This window comes from Spermophilus citellus, assembly GCF_964194105.1.
Source record: "Spermophilus citellus genome assembly, chromosome: 14".
In the NCBI taxonomy this organism is placed as follows: domain Eukaryota; kingdom Metazoa; phylum Chordata; class Mammalia; order Rodentia; family Sciuridae; genus Spermophilus; species Spermophilus citellus.
In genome coordinates this window covers 40,119,717-40,133,267 of record NC_138194.1, presented here as the reverse complement: position 1 = coordinate 40,133,267, position 13,551 = coordinate 40,119,717, and the positions used below count along the sequence as shown (strand labels likewise).

General features: G+C 36.7%; 1 protein-coding gene across 1 annotated transcript in view; it reads left to right on the top strand.

The window, feature by feature from the left end:
- The window catches only part of RAB2A (RAB2A, member RAS oncogene family), a 92,129-nt gene extending 86,800 nt beyond the window's left edge, over nucleotides 1–5,329 (top strand). Inside the window, exons 7-8 of the mRNA XM_081265947.1 lie at nucleotides 1,958–2,026; nucleotides 4,000–5,329. Of these exons, the coding sequence (XP_081122073.1) occupies nucleotides 1,958–2,026; nucleotides 4,000–4,095 (165 nt within the window). The 3' untranslated portion in view covers nucleotides 4,096–5,329. The remainder of the gene's footprint in view (nucleotides 1–1,957; nucleotides 2,027–3,999) is intronic.
- Nucleotides 5,330–13,551: the final 8,222 nt, after the last annotated feature.

Genomic DNA, 13,551 nt, shown 5'->3' with positions numbered 1-13,551 from the left:
GGGACCTTGTAGTTCTGCCTAGTGATACAGTGAAATGTACATATGTGGATACTCCCTAAGGAATCCCAACTCTGTGAATTTATGTAACTGTTGACTTCAGTGTTTAGTTAGCCCAGTTTCTAACAGCAGCACAGTAATTGACATGTTATTGAATGTAAAGTTAAATTTTTCCTTATTTATAGAGAGAACTTCAGTTTTGAAGAATGTGAATCAATTCATAGTTGGCTGAAAGCCAATTTCTCCTTCACTTTAACTGCAGCACACACATGAAAATCGTACCGCGTCCTAAGTGCCTTGTGAATCTGCAGTGACTAATTCTTCTCATTATTTTCCTGCAAATTCTCATGACCCTCTGTGATGATTCGATCTGCCACATAGAGTTTATGCATATTCATATCTCTGTGCTCCTGCCACAGTTTTTCGAGTCTCCTTTACTGACTGGTGTGTGCTTGGTGCAGTAATTGAGCTGCAGTAGATTGATTACTCTGGGGAGCTGTAAGGCCTTTAAAGGTGAAAACATATCAGTCCTGTTAATTAGGAAACAAAAGCTCTGATCCCAAGTTCAGCAGTCAAATGTTTCCAGTGTAGAAAAGATGAAATGTAGGATTTGTTCCCCTCCATGAACTTTGTTTACTTTTTAAAATTTGAATTAGGTTCATATCAATGGTACAAGAGAATGACTTTCTTTATGAATGTTCATGTAATGCTAATTGAAGAAGACCTTATTTATAATGTTGATTAGTACTCTTATTTGTCCTCTCTCAAATCTTATACTTTAGAATCTGTTTATATACATCTTTTGTAACATTGGTAATATTCGGATAAAATACCTTAATTTTTACATAAATATGGAATGCGTATGGATTAATTTTAATATTGTGGACTTCATTTGGTCTGCAGTATTTTAACTAATTTTCAGCTTAGTACACTAAGTACATTTATTCAACATGGTATAGGATTTCAGCTGCCTTATGTCTCCTTATCATAAGTATCCTGATCCTTTTCCTCTTAAAACTATATAGTAAGTAATATATGGCCACAAGGGCCCTGTGTGGAACAGTGTCCTCCAGAAGTAAGCTAGTTTCAACATGGAGGATCATGCAGGTTATCTGCATAATTGACATACGTTGTTCTCACGTGCACTCTTTGCAAATTATGATATTCTCACCACTACTTGTGGTCATGATTTTTTCTTTTGAGATACAATTTGTACGCCATAAAATTAACACTTTGAAAGTATGGGATTTAGTTTACTCCCAAAATTGTGCTATCATTACCACAATCTAATTCTAGAACATTTCATCACCCAAAAACAAACAAACAAAAAAAAACCCACATACTCATTACCAGTCACTCCCCACTTCCTAGCCCCTAGTAACCAATACTCTACTTTCAGACTGTGTAGATTTGCCTATTTTGGAAGTTTCACATAAATAGAGTTGTATTATATGTGGCATTTTGTATCTGCCTTCTTTCATGTAGTATGTTTTCAAGATTCATCCACCTTGTAACATGAGTCAGTACTTCGTTCCCTTTTATGGCCAGTAATGTTCCATTATATCAGTAGCCTGCATTTTTTTTTTATTCATTGATGGATGCAAATTTTCCTGCACCCTTGCTTTGCTCTTGATTTTAGGAGGCCAGCTTTCAGTCTTCACAATTTAGTATATTAGCTGTGGTTTTTCTTGGGTGCTGTTTATTGGGTGGAGGAAGTTCCTTTCTATTCCTAATTTGTTGAATTTTTCATCATGAAGGGTTGTTGGTTTTTTTCAAATGCTTTTTCTGCATCTATTGAGATGATCATGTGATTATTTTTGTGTCCTTTATTCTGTTAATAGGATGGATTACATCAGTTAATTTTCATAAATCTAACTCTGTGATATTGTCTAGAGCTTTTACATAATGTTATTTTACTTTTGTGATTTTAATAATATGACACAGTTTCTTTATATTTCAGGCATTTATTAATACAGCAAAAGAAATTTATGAAAAAATCCAAGAAGGCGTCTTTGACATTAATAACGAGGTACATGCATATAAATATCACTGGTTAATATTAATTTAGAATTTTTTGACTTTTACTTAGTATTTTGATTCATGGTTTTATATTTGTTTTAATTCCTAAAATGATAACCCTAACTGAATACCTGATATATATAGTACAATACTTAAATGTTTATGTTCTAGTAGAGCATCACTTTATCTATGTAAATGGATTAAGGTAAGTGGCCCTATCCACTTATTGCAAGCAATGCAAAATAATATAAATCCCCAAAGAGCAAAGAAAATCCACTTTTATCCACATGTCCATATGGTGTCATCTGCTTTGGGGAATAATATTCTGGTGTGTGAATGCATGTACTATGTTCCTAATGCAAGATGCTGTCTCTCTTTTCTGTTATAAAAGAAGAAAATTATTTTCAATTTGGAAATTACAGTATAGCAGAGTACGTTTTCAGAAGACTAAATTAATATATATAAATGGCAATTACCAGGGTTTTTTTTTTAATTATTTTTACATTTTGAGCCCATTTTGATCAATGTGATTAGGATGAAATGTAAAGCTTTGAAGCATGTAATTCAGAATGTTCACTAATTATCATTTTGACTTAGATCCACACTCTGTGCTTTTTCTTACTTATTTTTAAGTATTCATGTGAATAGGGCATGTTATTTGTTTATGTAAATATTTGTGCCTATGTAAAGACTTCTAGCTTCCAAAAGGAAAAGGCCAGTTCTTCCCCCATTTGCAACTCGAAAAGCATTGTTAGGAAGCTATTGCATATGGGTCTCTTGGTCTGTACATGGATGATACACTCTATTATTTGCCTCAGTAGTCTCTGCTAAATGCAACAGCAATTTGCCTGAGGTTTCCAAGAAGTACTTGCTGTCTCATTTCTTTTTATTTGGAATAATAGAGTTTCTAAATCTTATCTTCTAGACCTGTATGGCAGTACTTCTTGAGTTAATTTAAAGGTGACACCATTCACAGACTAATGCCCTATAAATTGAACAGTAATTGGGCCTCTATTTAAAAGGGCACGTTCATTGTTTCTGTCTGATTTCATATAGTAGCTGACTGCTTTACTGTGCCTTATGCAGCTTTGATTGTAATATGCTGTCAGAAGCCAACAGGCCGTGCTATTTATTTGGCCTAATGCCAAGTCTGACTCCTTGATTCCTCAAGAAGTTGCTACCAGCCCAGAGGGGGCAAAACCAATGAGCCATAGGGCATGCTTTTTATTAAAGAGGAGTCAAAAGAGCGAAAAGAAACCACATCAGCTGCTGTCAATACTGAGCTAGTGCCAGAAACCCCAAGGCTACTACTGTTGCAGAACAACTGCCAAGCACTATAAATCTGAGATTTACTGTGACGTAAAGTTTCCTTAAGAGCTTAATTTCTGAAGCTACTGTATTACTTTTCTCAAAGTGTTGTATTTTTAGGTAAAATCCACTTGAGGGAGTGAGGGTTAAGACATAAGTGTGAGTTTGATGAATGAAAGAACTACTCTGTGTGTGGGTTCTTGGCAACCTGCCATGTCTTTGGGGATCATAGAAATTATTGATGACACAGAACACTCATATGCCCTTAGCCTGTACAGCTGATTCAACATGGAACAGAAATGCTGTCTAGAGAAAAGATTTTACATCGTGTTAGAACAGCAGGGGCTTTGGATATTTTTGTTCTTTAAAGATTCCTTGCAATAATTATTTTAAACAATTTCTCCATTATGAGAATTCTCTGAAAAGCAGCATTATCTGATTTCTGTTAACCTAGTACCTAGTATTTTCAGAAATATTTTTCCAGTGCTATCTTTTAAAAAAATGGAACATCTCCTGAGAGATACTTTTTTGATTGTTGCTAAAATCTGCTTTTTCAAAGTTGTTTGGTAAATGGTATCATTAAGAGTTAAATGAGTTTTTTAAAAAATCTAATTAAACTCTACTGTCTGATCGAATCTTCTTATACATTTATTATTCTGTTCTCTTTTATTTCAGGCAAATGGCATTAAAATTGGCCCTCAGCATGCTGCTACTAACGCAACACACGCAGGCAATCAGGGAGGACAGCAAGCTGGGGGAGGCTGCTGTTGAGTCTGTTTTTACTGTCTAGCTGCCCAAATGGGGCTACTCACTTACTCTTTTCACCTTCTCTCCTCCTGCTCAGCTGAGACATGAAACTATTTGAAATGGCTTTATGTCACAGAAGACTTTAATCCTTCAAATTCTTGTATAACTTTGAATAAATGGTTCATGTTCACTTAAAAAGACAGATTTTGGAGATTGTATTCATATCTATTTGCATTTGATTTCTAGGTCAATTGATGTGATTATTTTTGTTAAATGTTGTCTTGTGCCCTTAACTACAAACTGAATTGTATTAAACACTACAAAGTCATCTTGAGTATTTTAAATTGGTTTGTGTAGTTAGGTTTCCCAACACCTGTGGTTACCTAATGTTTAATATTATAGAACTGTCCTCAGAAAGTTTGTCAATTTTCAAGACTGTAAGGAAAAACAGAAGGACTCTTTTAATTCTGTATTTATCATTTACTTTCTGTATATATAGTTTAATAACTTGCTTGGGTGTAATTTGCCAAGCTTGAATTCTTTAATGCATTTGCATAAATTCTATACTGTTTAGAGCTTAAAGCTACAGAAGCATTGTTAGGAATTGCTTGGACACTGAATTTTAAACTTTTTGACATTGTTAACAAGCATGTTCATCTTTTCTTGTCACTAGTCCAAGAAAAATATGCTTAATGTATATTACTAAAGGCTATGTATGTGTTAATCTGTTTTAATGCCAAAAGTTTGCTATTTGTCCACAATTTCCTTAAGACCTCTTCAGAAAAGGATTTGTTTGCCTTAATGAATACTGTTGGATAAAAACACAATATAATGAGTGGAAAGGGCAGAAGCACGAAATCCCTACATCTAAGTGACTCCAAGAAGAATGAGTATCCACATTTAGATGGCACATTATGAGAACGTTAATCTTTCCTTAAACACAATAATGTTTTCTTTTTCTTTTATTCACATGATTTCTAAGTATATTTTTCACGCAGGACAGTTTTTCAACCTTGATGTACAGTGACTGTGTAAAATTTTTCTTTCAGTGGCAACCTGTAATCTTTAAAATATGGTAAGCATCTTGTCTGTTTTGAAGGGGATATGACAATAAATCTACCAGATGGAAAATCCTGTTAAAAGTAGAAAAGCTTTAGTAATTTACTCTGTGGTAGTTTTATCCTTTTTTTCTTTTTCTCCCTTGGTCTATAATGAAATTGTTATAGCAGTGCAAAATAAAATCCTATGTATAAAAGTGTTCCTTTATTTTTATTATGACCACATCTTTTTTTAGTGTATTTTTTTGGTCCATTTACAATTTGTACATGTATTTAACCATGTTTTTGAAAAAGGTCAGAATGTTTAACACCGTATTTTAAAATTTTACTGAAATATAATACTCGCCCTCTGTTGAAATCTTTGTTGATGATGTAAACTAGTACTTTATTCAATTAGCAAGAAAGAACATTTATGCCTGTAAGAAGGCACAAAGAAGTTGTAAGTGTGAAAGTCACGACCATTTCCAATTCACTCACTGACTTCCACTTTCTGCAGGTCTTTCCTGAAGATCAGCAACACTGTGTCAAAGCTTTGACATTGCTCTTGCGGGAAATCACCAACACTGTCATAGTTTTGTTTTATCACACTTCTTAGAGGGCAGAGAGGAGGGTGAGATGAAATCTAGTTTCATGAGTATTTTTGTTATGAAATTTTTTTTCCCTCAACGTGGTCATAACAAAGTCACTGATCTCACTAATCACTCTTTAGTGATATATAGAAAAGGCTAAGAAGAGGCCATGTTCTTGCTTTATATCAAGAAAACAATGATTCTTTGGAAATTTTAAAACTCATGTTAACTTTTCCAGGAGTTTAATGCTATTTTTTTGTTTTGTTTTTACTCTCTCCCTCTTTTCTAAATCAAGTGTAATAAGAGAAATTAATTGTTAAAACAAGCAACAACAAAACAGCACATATGTTTTAATGCCTTAACAAAAGATGGAGCCCCTCAAATACAACTCCTGTCACAGCAACCATATGTGCCCTGGTCTGGGACAGTGGGGACAACTGGTGAACTGCTTCTATATAGCTCATTACTGCCTTCTCTACAGAGCGCATCTACCACTGAGGATATGTGTTATGAATCCTTTGTTAATTGACAAAGCAATGTTACTGTCATTATTTTCATTCCTTCCTCATTTCATTATCCCAGCCACAAGTAATGTAATATTGTTGTCTGTGATTGAATTTTTCATAATATAATTGATTCTTTAATTGATCGGTGATCTATTTATAGCATCTGTGGGCATATAGCTAGAAAATCAGTCACAGAAAAATTATATATAACTTTTAATGTCATACTATGTAACATTTCAAAATTATAGTCTTCATAAAGACATTGTTATCCTTTGTCTTCTAAATTTAAGCTGAATTGAGAGCCATTTTTTGAACATGTCATAAAATTTTTTTTTAATTATTTATTTTTTTAGTTTTTGGCAGACACAACATCTTTGTTTGTATGTGGTGCTGAGGATCGAACCCGGGCCCCACGCATGCCAGGCAAGCGCGCTACCGCTTGAGCCACATCCCCAGCCCCCCATGTCATAAAATTTGATAAATAATTTAAGCAATACCCGGGAACTGAACTGGATCTTTCATACTTAGTTTGTTTTTAAGAATATTCTAAAATAGGCTGTTAATGCATGCTGTAATTCCAGCTACTCAGCAGGCTGAGGCAGGAGGATCATGAGTTCAGGACCAGTCTGAGCAATTTAGAAATTTATCTTAAAATAAAAAATAAAAGGGGCTAGAAATGTAGCTAAATGGTAGAGTGCTTGCCTAGCATACTTGAGGCCCAAGGTTCAATCCCCAGTACCACAAATAAAATAGCCTGTTAACAGGAAAACGTTTCCTATTTGCTAATGATCAAAGGGCAAGGGGATAAATGGTATCAAAATGTGTCTGATAACTCAGAAAAAAAAAATGATTTATGTCTGGCTTTGGAACTCAGTAAATAGTTACTCCCTAATAATGAAACTGTCTCAATTTCCTTCTGAGGTTGACAGTGGAATTCAACTATATGAATATATATATATCCATCCCTATTTCACAACAAAGAATTGGCTACACTGATAAAGTACTGACTGCCTGTGTTTCTTAGAACTTGGTTTTGAGGCAGGAGAATCTCTAATTCAAAGCCTCAGCAACAGCGAGGCACTGTCTCTCTATAAAACTCAGTGAGACCCTGTCTCTAAATAAAAACAAAATAGGGCTGGGGATGTGGCTCACTGGTTGAGTGCCCAGAGTTCAATCCCCTGTGTCCCCTACCAAAAAAAATTAAAATAGAGCCCAACCTATAGTAGATCTTCTCATATGCCATTGATTCAAATCAAATAGGAAACTTTAAAGTGCCAGTGTATGTATGAGTACTAATGAGGCTTATTTGTTTATTCTTAGAATGCTGAAGAGCAAACCAAGGGTCCTGAGTATACTAAATGTGCATTGTCCCTGAGCTACATCCCTAGCCCTGAGTCCATTTGTTTTACAAAAGCATGAGGTTTGCTCTTAGATATTGAAGGACAAACGATCAAAAATATGATATGAAAATGGAAAAAAATGCGCAGACAATACACACAAGAGAAAATATCCCTAAAATGTACTTTTAAAATTCACAAAAAAAAACCTAAAACATGAGCTCATGGATGTAAATTTTCTTTGGTATACTAACCTTTTTATTCTACATGTATCCCATAGCATTATGTTCTAAATGTTAGATACACCCAATATAATTGTTTTTTAGAAATTCAAACATAAGAAAAAATGCAAATTTAAACTGAGATGTCATTCCTCACCTGTGAGACAGGATGTAAAAGTGACATTGCTACATTCTGTTGGTGAGGCACCCTTGTGTTGGTGGAAGTGCAAATTGGAACTACCCTTCTGAAAGGGAATTTGGCAGTATTTAATGAAATTACATGTATACTGGCTGCTGACCCAGCAATCCTACTTCTAGAGCTCTACCCTGATGACACAACACAGAAAGCTCACATGAACAAGGACACTCTTGGCAACATTAGTTGTAATTGTAAAATATCGATTTGAAAATTGCCCAAATGTCTACACATAGGAGAGTGATTGGATGAACAAGGTACCTGCACACAATAGAATTGTGCAGAGCTGGGGGGAAAAAAAGTTTGAGGATGTTGGGCATGATGGTGCATGCCTGTAATCCCAGTGGCTTGGGAGGCTGAAGCAGGAGGATTGTGAGTTCAAAGCCAGCCTCAGCAACTTAGGTGCTAAGCAACTCGGTGAGACCCTGTCTCTAAAATTCTATAAAAAGGGGCTGGGGCTGTGGTTCAATGGTCACAAGTGCCCCTGAATTCAATCCCCAGTACGGGTCAGGTGCAGGGAGCAGCTGGGGCGGGGGGGGAGCTTGAGGAAGAAGATCTCTATGAATTGATCTCTTAATTTCCAGGATATATTGTTTAAGTGAGAAAAGCCAAGTGCAAAAGCATTTACAGTTTATAATAAGGCAGTTTAAGCAAATAAACACATATTTACTCGTCTGTGCAAAGGAAACAGAATAAGCCAGAAGTCAGCTAGCAACAGAGGGATGGATATGGTGGAAAGCATTGGGAATGGGGTGGTTGGGATAAGGAGAGATTGACACTAAACTATAACCATGTTTCACATGCCCCAAATGAAATTAAAATCAGCCTTGACGTGCAGGAACTCAAAATGAAATTCAAAGTAATTCATGAATCTAATTACAAATACAGAATATTAATTACCACACTGTAGAGAAGAAAGCCAACATGTAACTCTGGAAAATGGTGTAGCCACTGTATGATATAAGCCTAAATACAAAATAAAATGAACTATACACAAATAATTATACTCCAGTAAGGTGTTATGAATTGGTAATTCTAAAACTGCCTTAAGTGTATACCAAGATTGAGCAAAAAAGTTAGGGATACAATATGGATGAAAGCATATGTTATGGAGAATTGAATTTCTTATTGCAAATAAGAAATGTTTGAACCAGGCATGGTGGTACACACTTGTAATCCCAGTGACTGGGGAGTCTGAGGCAGGAGGATCACAAGTTTGAAGCTAGCCTTAACAACTTAGTGAGACCCTGTCTCAAAAAATTAAAAGGGCTGGGGGGTAAAGTTCAGTGGGTTCAATCCCCAGTACTAGTAAAAAAAAAAGTTGGGAAAGAATTCCTGTGATGTCAGATTGGAACTGGAGATACTAGAAGTTTAAGGAGTTTATTGTATGTGCAAATACATAAATTTAAAAATATGAGTATACATACATGTTTTTCCCAGCTTGTCTATAGAGAGGGTCTATAAGCAAAGACATCTTGGTAGCAATGAACACACCTACTGCTCAGATACCGATTTCGAATTAGAGTCTCTAATGAAGAGAACTCTGGCTTCTTGGAGAAGTGGTGATTCCTGGGCTGGGCCAGGGAAATTAGAAAATGAGTCTGGAACATCTTGTGATGCCAAGGAAAAGTCAGGAAGGTTTTGCAAAATGATTGGAGAGAGAAGAGATAAAGGGCACTCTGAGTCTTCTTGTGGCTTCTTATGAGCAACTCTGAAACAATTTAAACTCACGGTAGCAATGGACTGTAAACAATGGCAGGAAACAAATACCCATGAGTTTATATTGATCCATATGATGAGAAGGTAAATGAAGGGGATCAAGCTGCTTTTCCTTACATTAGAACACCAATTAGTAGTGCACTCCTGTGATCCCAGTGGCTCAGGAGGCTGAGGCAGGAGGATCCCAAGTTCCAAGCCAGCCTCAGCAACTTAGCCAAGACCCTGTCTCAAAATATAAATAAATCAAAAGGGCTAGGGATGTGGCTCAGAATAAGTTATTCACCCCTGAGTTGAATCTCTAATTACCAAAAGGAATGCTAATTAGTAAAGATAGATGACATGATGTAAACCAAATCACCAAGCAACACTATCCTGAAAGGCAGGAATCAGTGCTGAAATTAGTAATCATGACAAGAAACAATATGTGCACAGTCTCAGAATATTTTCACTCCAGGTGAGGTGGGATAGAATAAATAAGGATAGGTAGAAAGCAGACCAACAGAGAAAGGGGAAAAAACTAAACCGAGGAAGCTCCAGGAACACTCACCTTTGATCCTCATACTTCTTTTCCTCTAGACGTAACTTCCTAAATTCTTTAAAATCCCATGACTCTTAGGGCATTGTGAATCTAGATGATTAATGCCTACTTACTTTGCTAACAAAACATTTTTTTTCAGACTAAATAAAGCCAAGATAAAATGGAGACTTGTAATACAAGTCTTGGTTGTATTGCAAACATATCAACTAGATGATGTTCACCTAGAGATCCTGAAAGAACCAGACCACTGTGACCCACCGTATGCACCATGATTAACAAAACATCTCACCAGACTGATTCACTTCCCATGACAAAATCATAGAATTTGGAGGGAAATGGATGGCATTAGAGCAGATTATGCTAAGTGAAGCTAGCCAATCCTTAAAAAACAAATGTCAAATGTCTTCTTTGATATAAGGGGAGTAACCAAGGACAGGGTAGAGACGAAGAGCTGGAGAAGAAGAATAACATTAAACAGGGATGATAGGCGGGAGGGAAAGTGAGAGTTAAGGGAAATTGCATGGAACTGGAAGGTGAGCCTCAGGGTTATACACAATTACATATAAGAGGAAAGGAGGAGTAGGAGAAAAATTATATAAGTGGAAGAAACGATTTATAGTAGAGGGGATGGAGAGAGAGTAGGGGAGGGGAGGGGAGGGGAGGGGTGAGGGGACAGTGGAGAATGGGATAGACAGCAGAATACATCAGTCACTAGAAAGGCAATTTGTAAATCAATGGAAATGTAACTGATGTGACACAGCAATCTGTATACGGGGTAAAAATGGGAGTTCATAACCCACTTGAATCAATCTGTGAAATATGGTATAATAAGAACTATGTAATGTTTTGAACAACCAACAATAAAATAATTTAAAAATAAATAAATAAATAAATAAATAAAAAAAAGCCAAAGACCCCAAAAGTGCATCTGACTCTCTAGCACACACTCCTCCTTCCTTTGAATGTGTGCTCCGCTGTATTGGTTGCTATCCTGAATAAATCTCCTTTGCTTTGCTAAATAAATCTGTTTGTGCTTCTCTTGACATATCTTGAAATTCCTTTCAGCAGCATAAGTCAAGAACCTGAGATGATGTTCCCTGCTCCCTTCTGGGGGACCTCCGCAGGCCCTATCAGGTGACAAAGGTACTGTTTCAAAAGGAAAAATGCTAACTTGGTGTAAAAACTGGCAGACCACCTTCATCAAGAGATCAGTAACACGTGAGGGCTGCAAGTACCTCCCGATGATTTGCCCAGGAAGAGCACGATTCTGTGATATTACCTGCAATGAACCCAGTCATGAGGTGACCTCAGGCAAACGCAATTGAGCAACATTGAACAAAGTGGCCAGTGCTCTTCATACATATCAAGGTAGAAAAGAAATGAGGAACTGTCACAGGAGGAGATAAGGAGACATATGATAACTAAGTGCAATGTGGGATCTTCCCATGAGAACCTTTGAACTGATCAATAAAATTCAATTTCGCCCAAAGGAAAAAGGAATTGTGCAGTTATTTCTGTATGTAAATTAGTACAAACTTAATATTTAAATATTTTTCAATGAAAATTCTTTCCCTATACTCCTTTTGTGCCTTAAAAAAAAAAAAATTTCCAACATCTTCAAACATCTATTATAGTGATCTGTGTGCACTGCATTGACTCTATAAAAGGAAAACACATTCATTTTATTTATTTTTTTTTTTAGGGAGAGAGAGAGAGAATTTTTTAATATTTATTTTTCAGTTTTCGGCAGACACAACATCTTTGTTTGTATGTAGTGCTGAGGATCGAACCCGGGCCGCACGCATGCCAGGCGAGCGCGCTACCGCTTGAGCCACATCCCCAGCCCAAATTTTAAATCCCAGCACCTAATGCTTTCACATAGTAGGTAGATTTTTTTTTTGTTGTTGATGTTTTTAATTGTCTATGGATCTCTATTTTATTTATTTATACATGGTGCCTCACACATGTCGGGCAAGTGCTCTACCACTGAGCTACAAATTCAGCCCCACACAGTAGGTTTTGTCTCTGTTGAATTTAATTATTTTTAGTATGAATTAGCATCTTGAATTCTTTGGAGACCAACCTTTCACATCTCTCCAATTCTGCAGTTTTTCATCCAGATGAGCAGGATACCTGTGGTAAACATAGAAGCAGCCTTGGGCATTTGACAACAAAGGAGAGAAAAGTAGAGGAACCCAAAGCGCACAGATCAGCCACTTTCCATGCAAAATAGAATTCATCCTTTATTCTCCAGTAGGGACCCCCCACCAAAGATATTATAGGAAGAGGTATCCTAGGACTGGGGATGTAGCTTGGTGTTCAGTCCTTACTTAGCATGGCCCTGGGTTTAATCCCCAGGACTAGAAAAAAGAAAAAAAAAAAAAAGGAAAGAAAGAAAAGTTTGATTCCTTAAGGAATTTTTTTTTTAAATACCTTTCTCTCTAGCTCAATGCTAATTAGAAAGCTAAACAAATGAACATGAGCAAGCAGCAGTTAACTATGGAGGACAACTTGGCCATGGAGTTGGCCTTCCAGGTGTCACAGTCTCCCCCACCCCACCCCACCCCAACTTGGAGCAGCCAGTGCAGATCCATCATCACAGGGCCACCTGTGTCATGCTGGTTCATAGGTCCTGCTGAACCAACCCGGTCTCAAGTTTCCTGAAGCAGACAGACAGACCATTCCCTTAGGTACTCATGCTGCCGGTCCCTGTAAAAGAAAAACTTGGTGGGAAATCTTTAAAACCAGTGAACCAGGTGCTGCATCAGCCTACATTTGCAGCTATATGGGAGGCTGAGGCAGACAGATCACAAATTCAAGGTCATCATGGGCAACTTGGCAAGATCCTGCCTCAAAGCAAAAAATAAAAAGGATTTGGAAAGTACTCTGAGGTAGAGCACCCCTAGGTACAATCCCCTGTATCAAAATGGGGAAAAAAAGGAAAGAAAGAGAAAAGGAAATTTTTCAAGTAAAAAATTCTTCAAGTAGGGCTGGGGTTGTGGCTCAGTGGCAGAGTGCTTGCCTAGCACGTTTGAGGCTCTGGGTTTGATTCACAACACTGCATATCAATAAATAAAGATTCATTGACAACTAAAATAATTTTTTTAATTCTTCAACTAGATCCTAGTTGGGGTCGGTGGGGTTTCTTGGAGACTGTGACACCTGGAAGGCCAACTCCTATGGCCAAGTTGTTCTACCTGGATCCCCAATTTGAAGAACAAATAAATACTGAGCACTTCAAATAAGAAAAGGTTTTAGAAGTGCCTAAGAGTGCCAGCACAAGAAACTCAACAACCATTTTTATTGATAAATTCAAAACATTAAAGTCAGAATTTC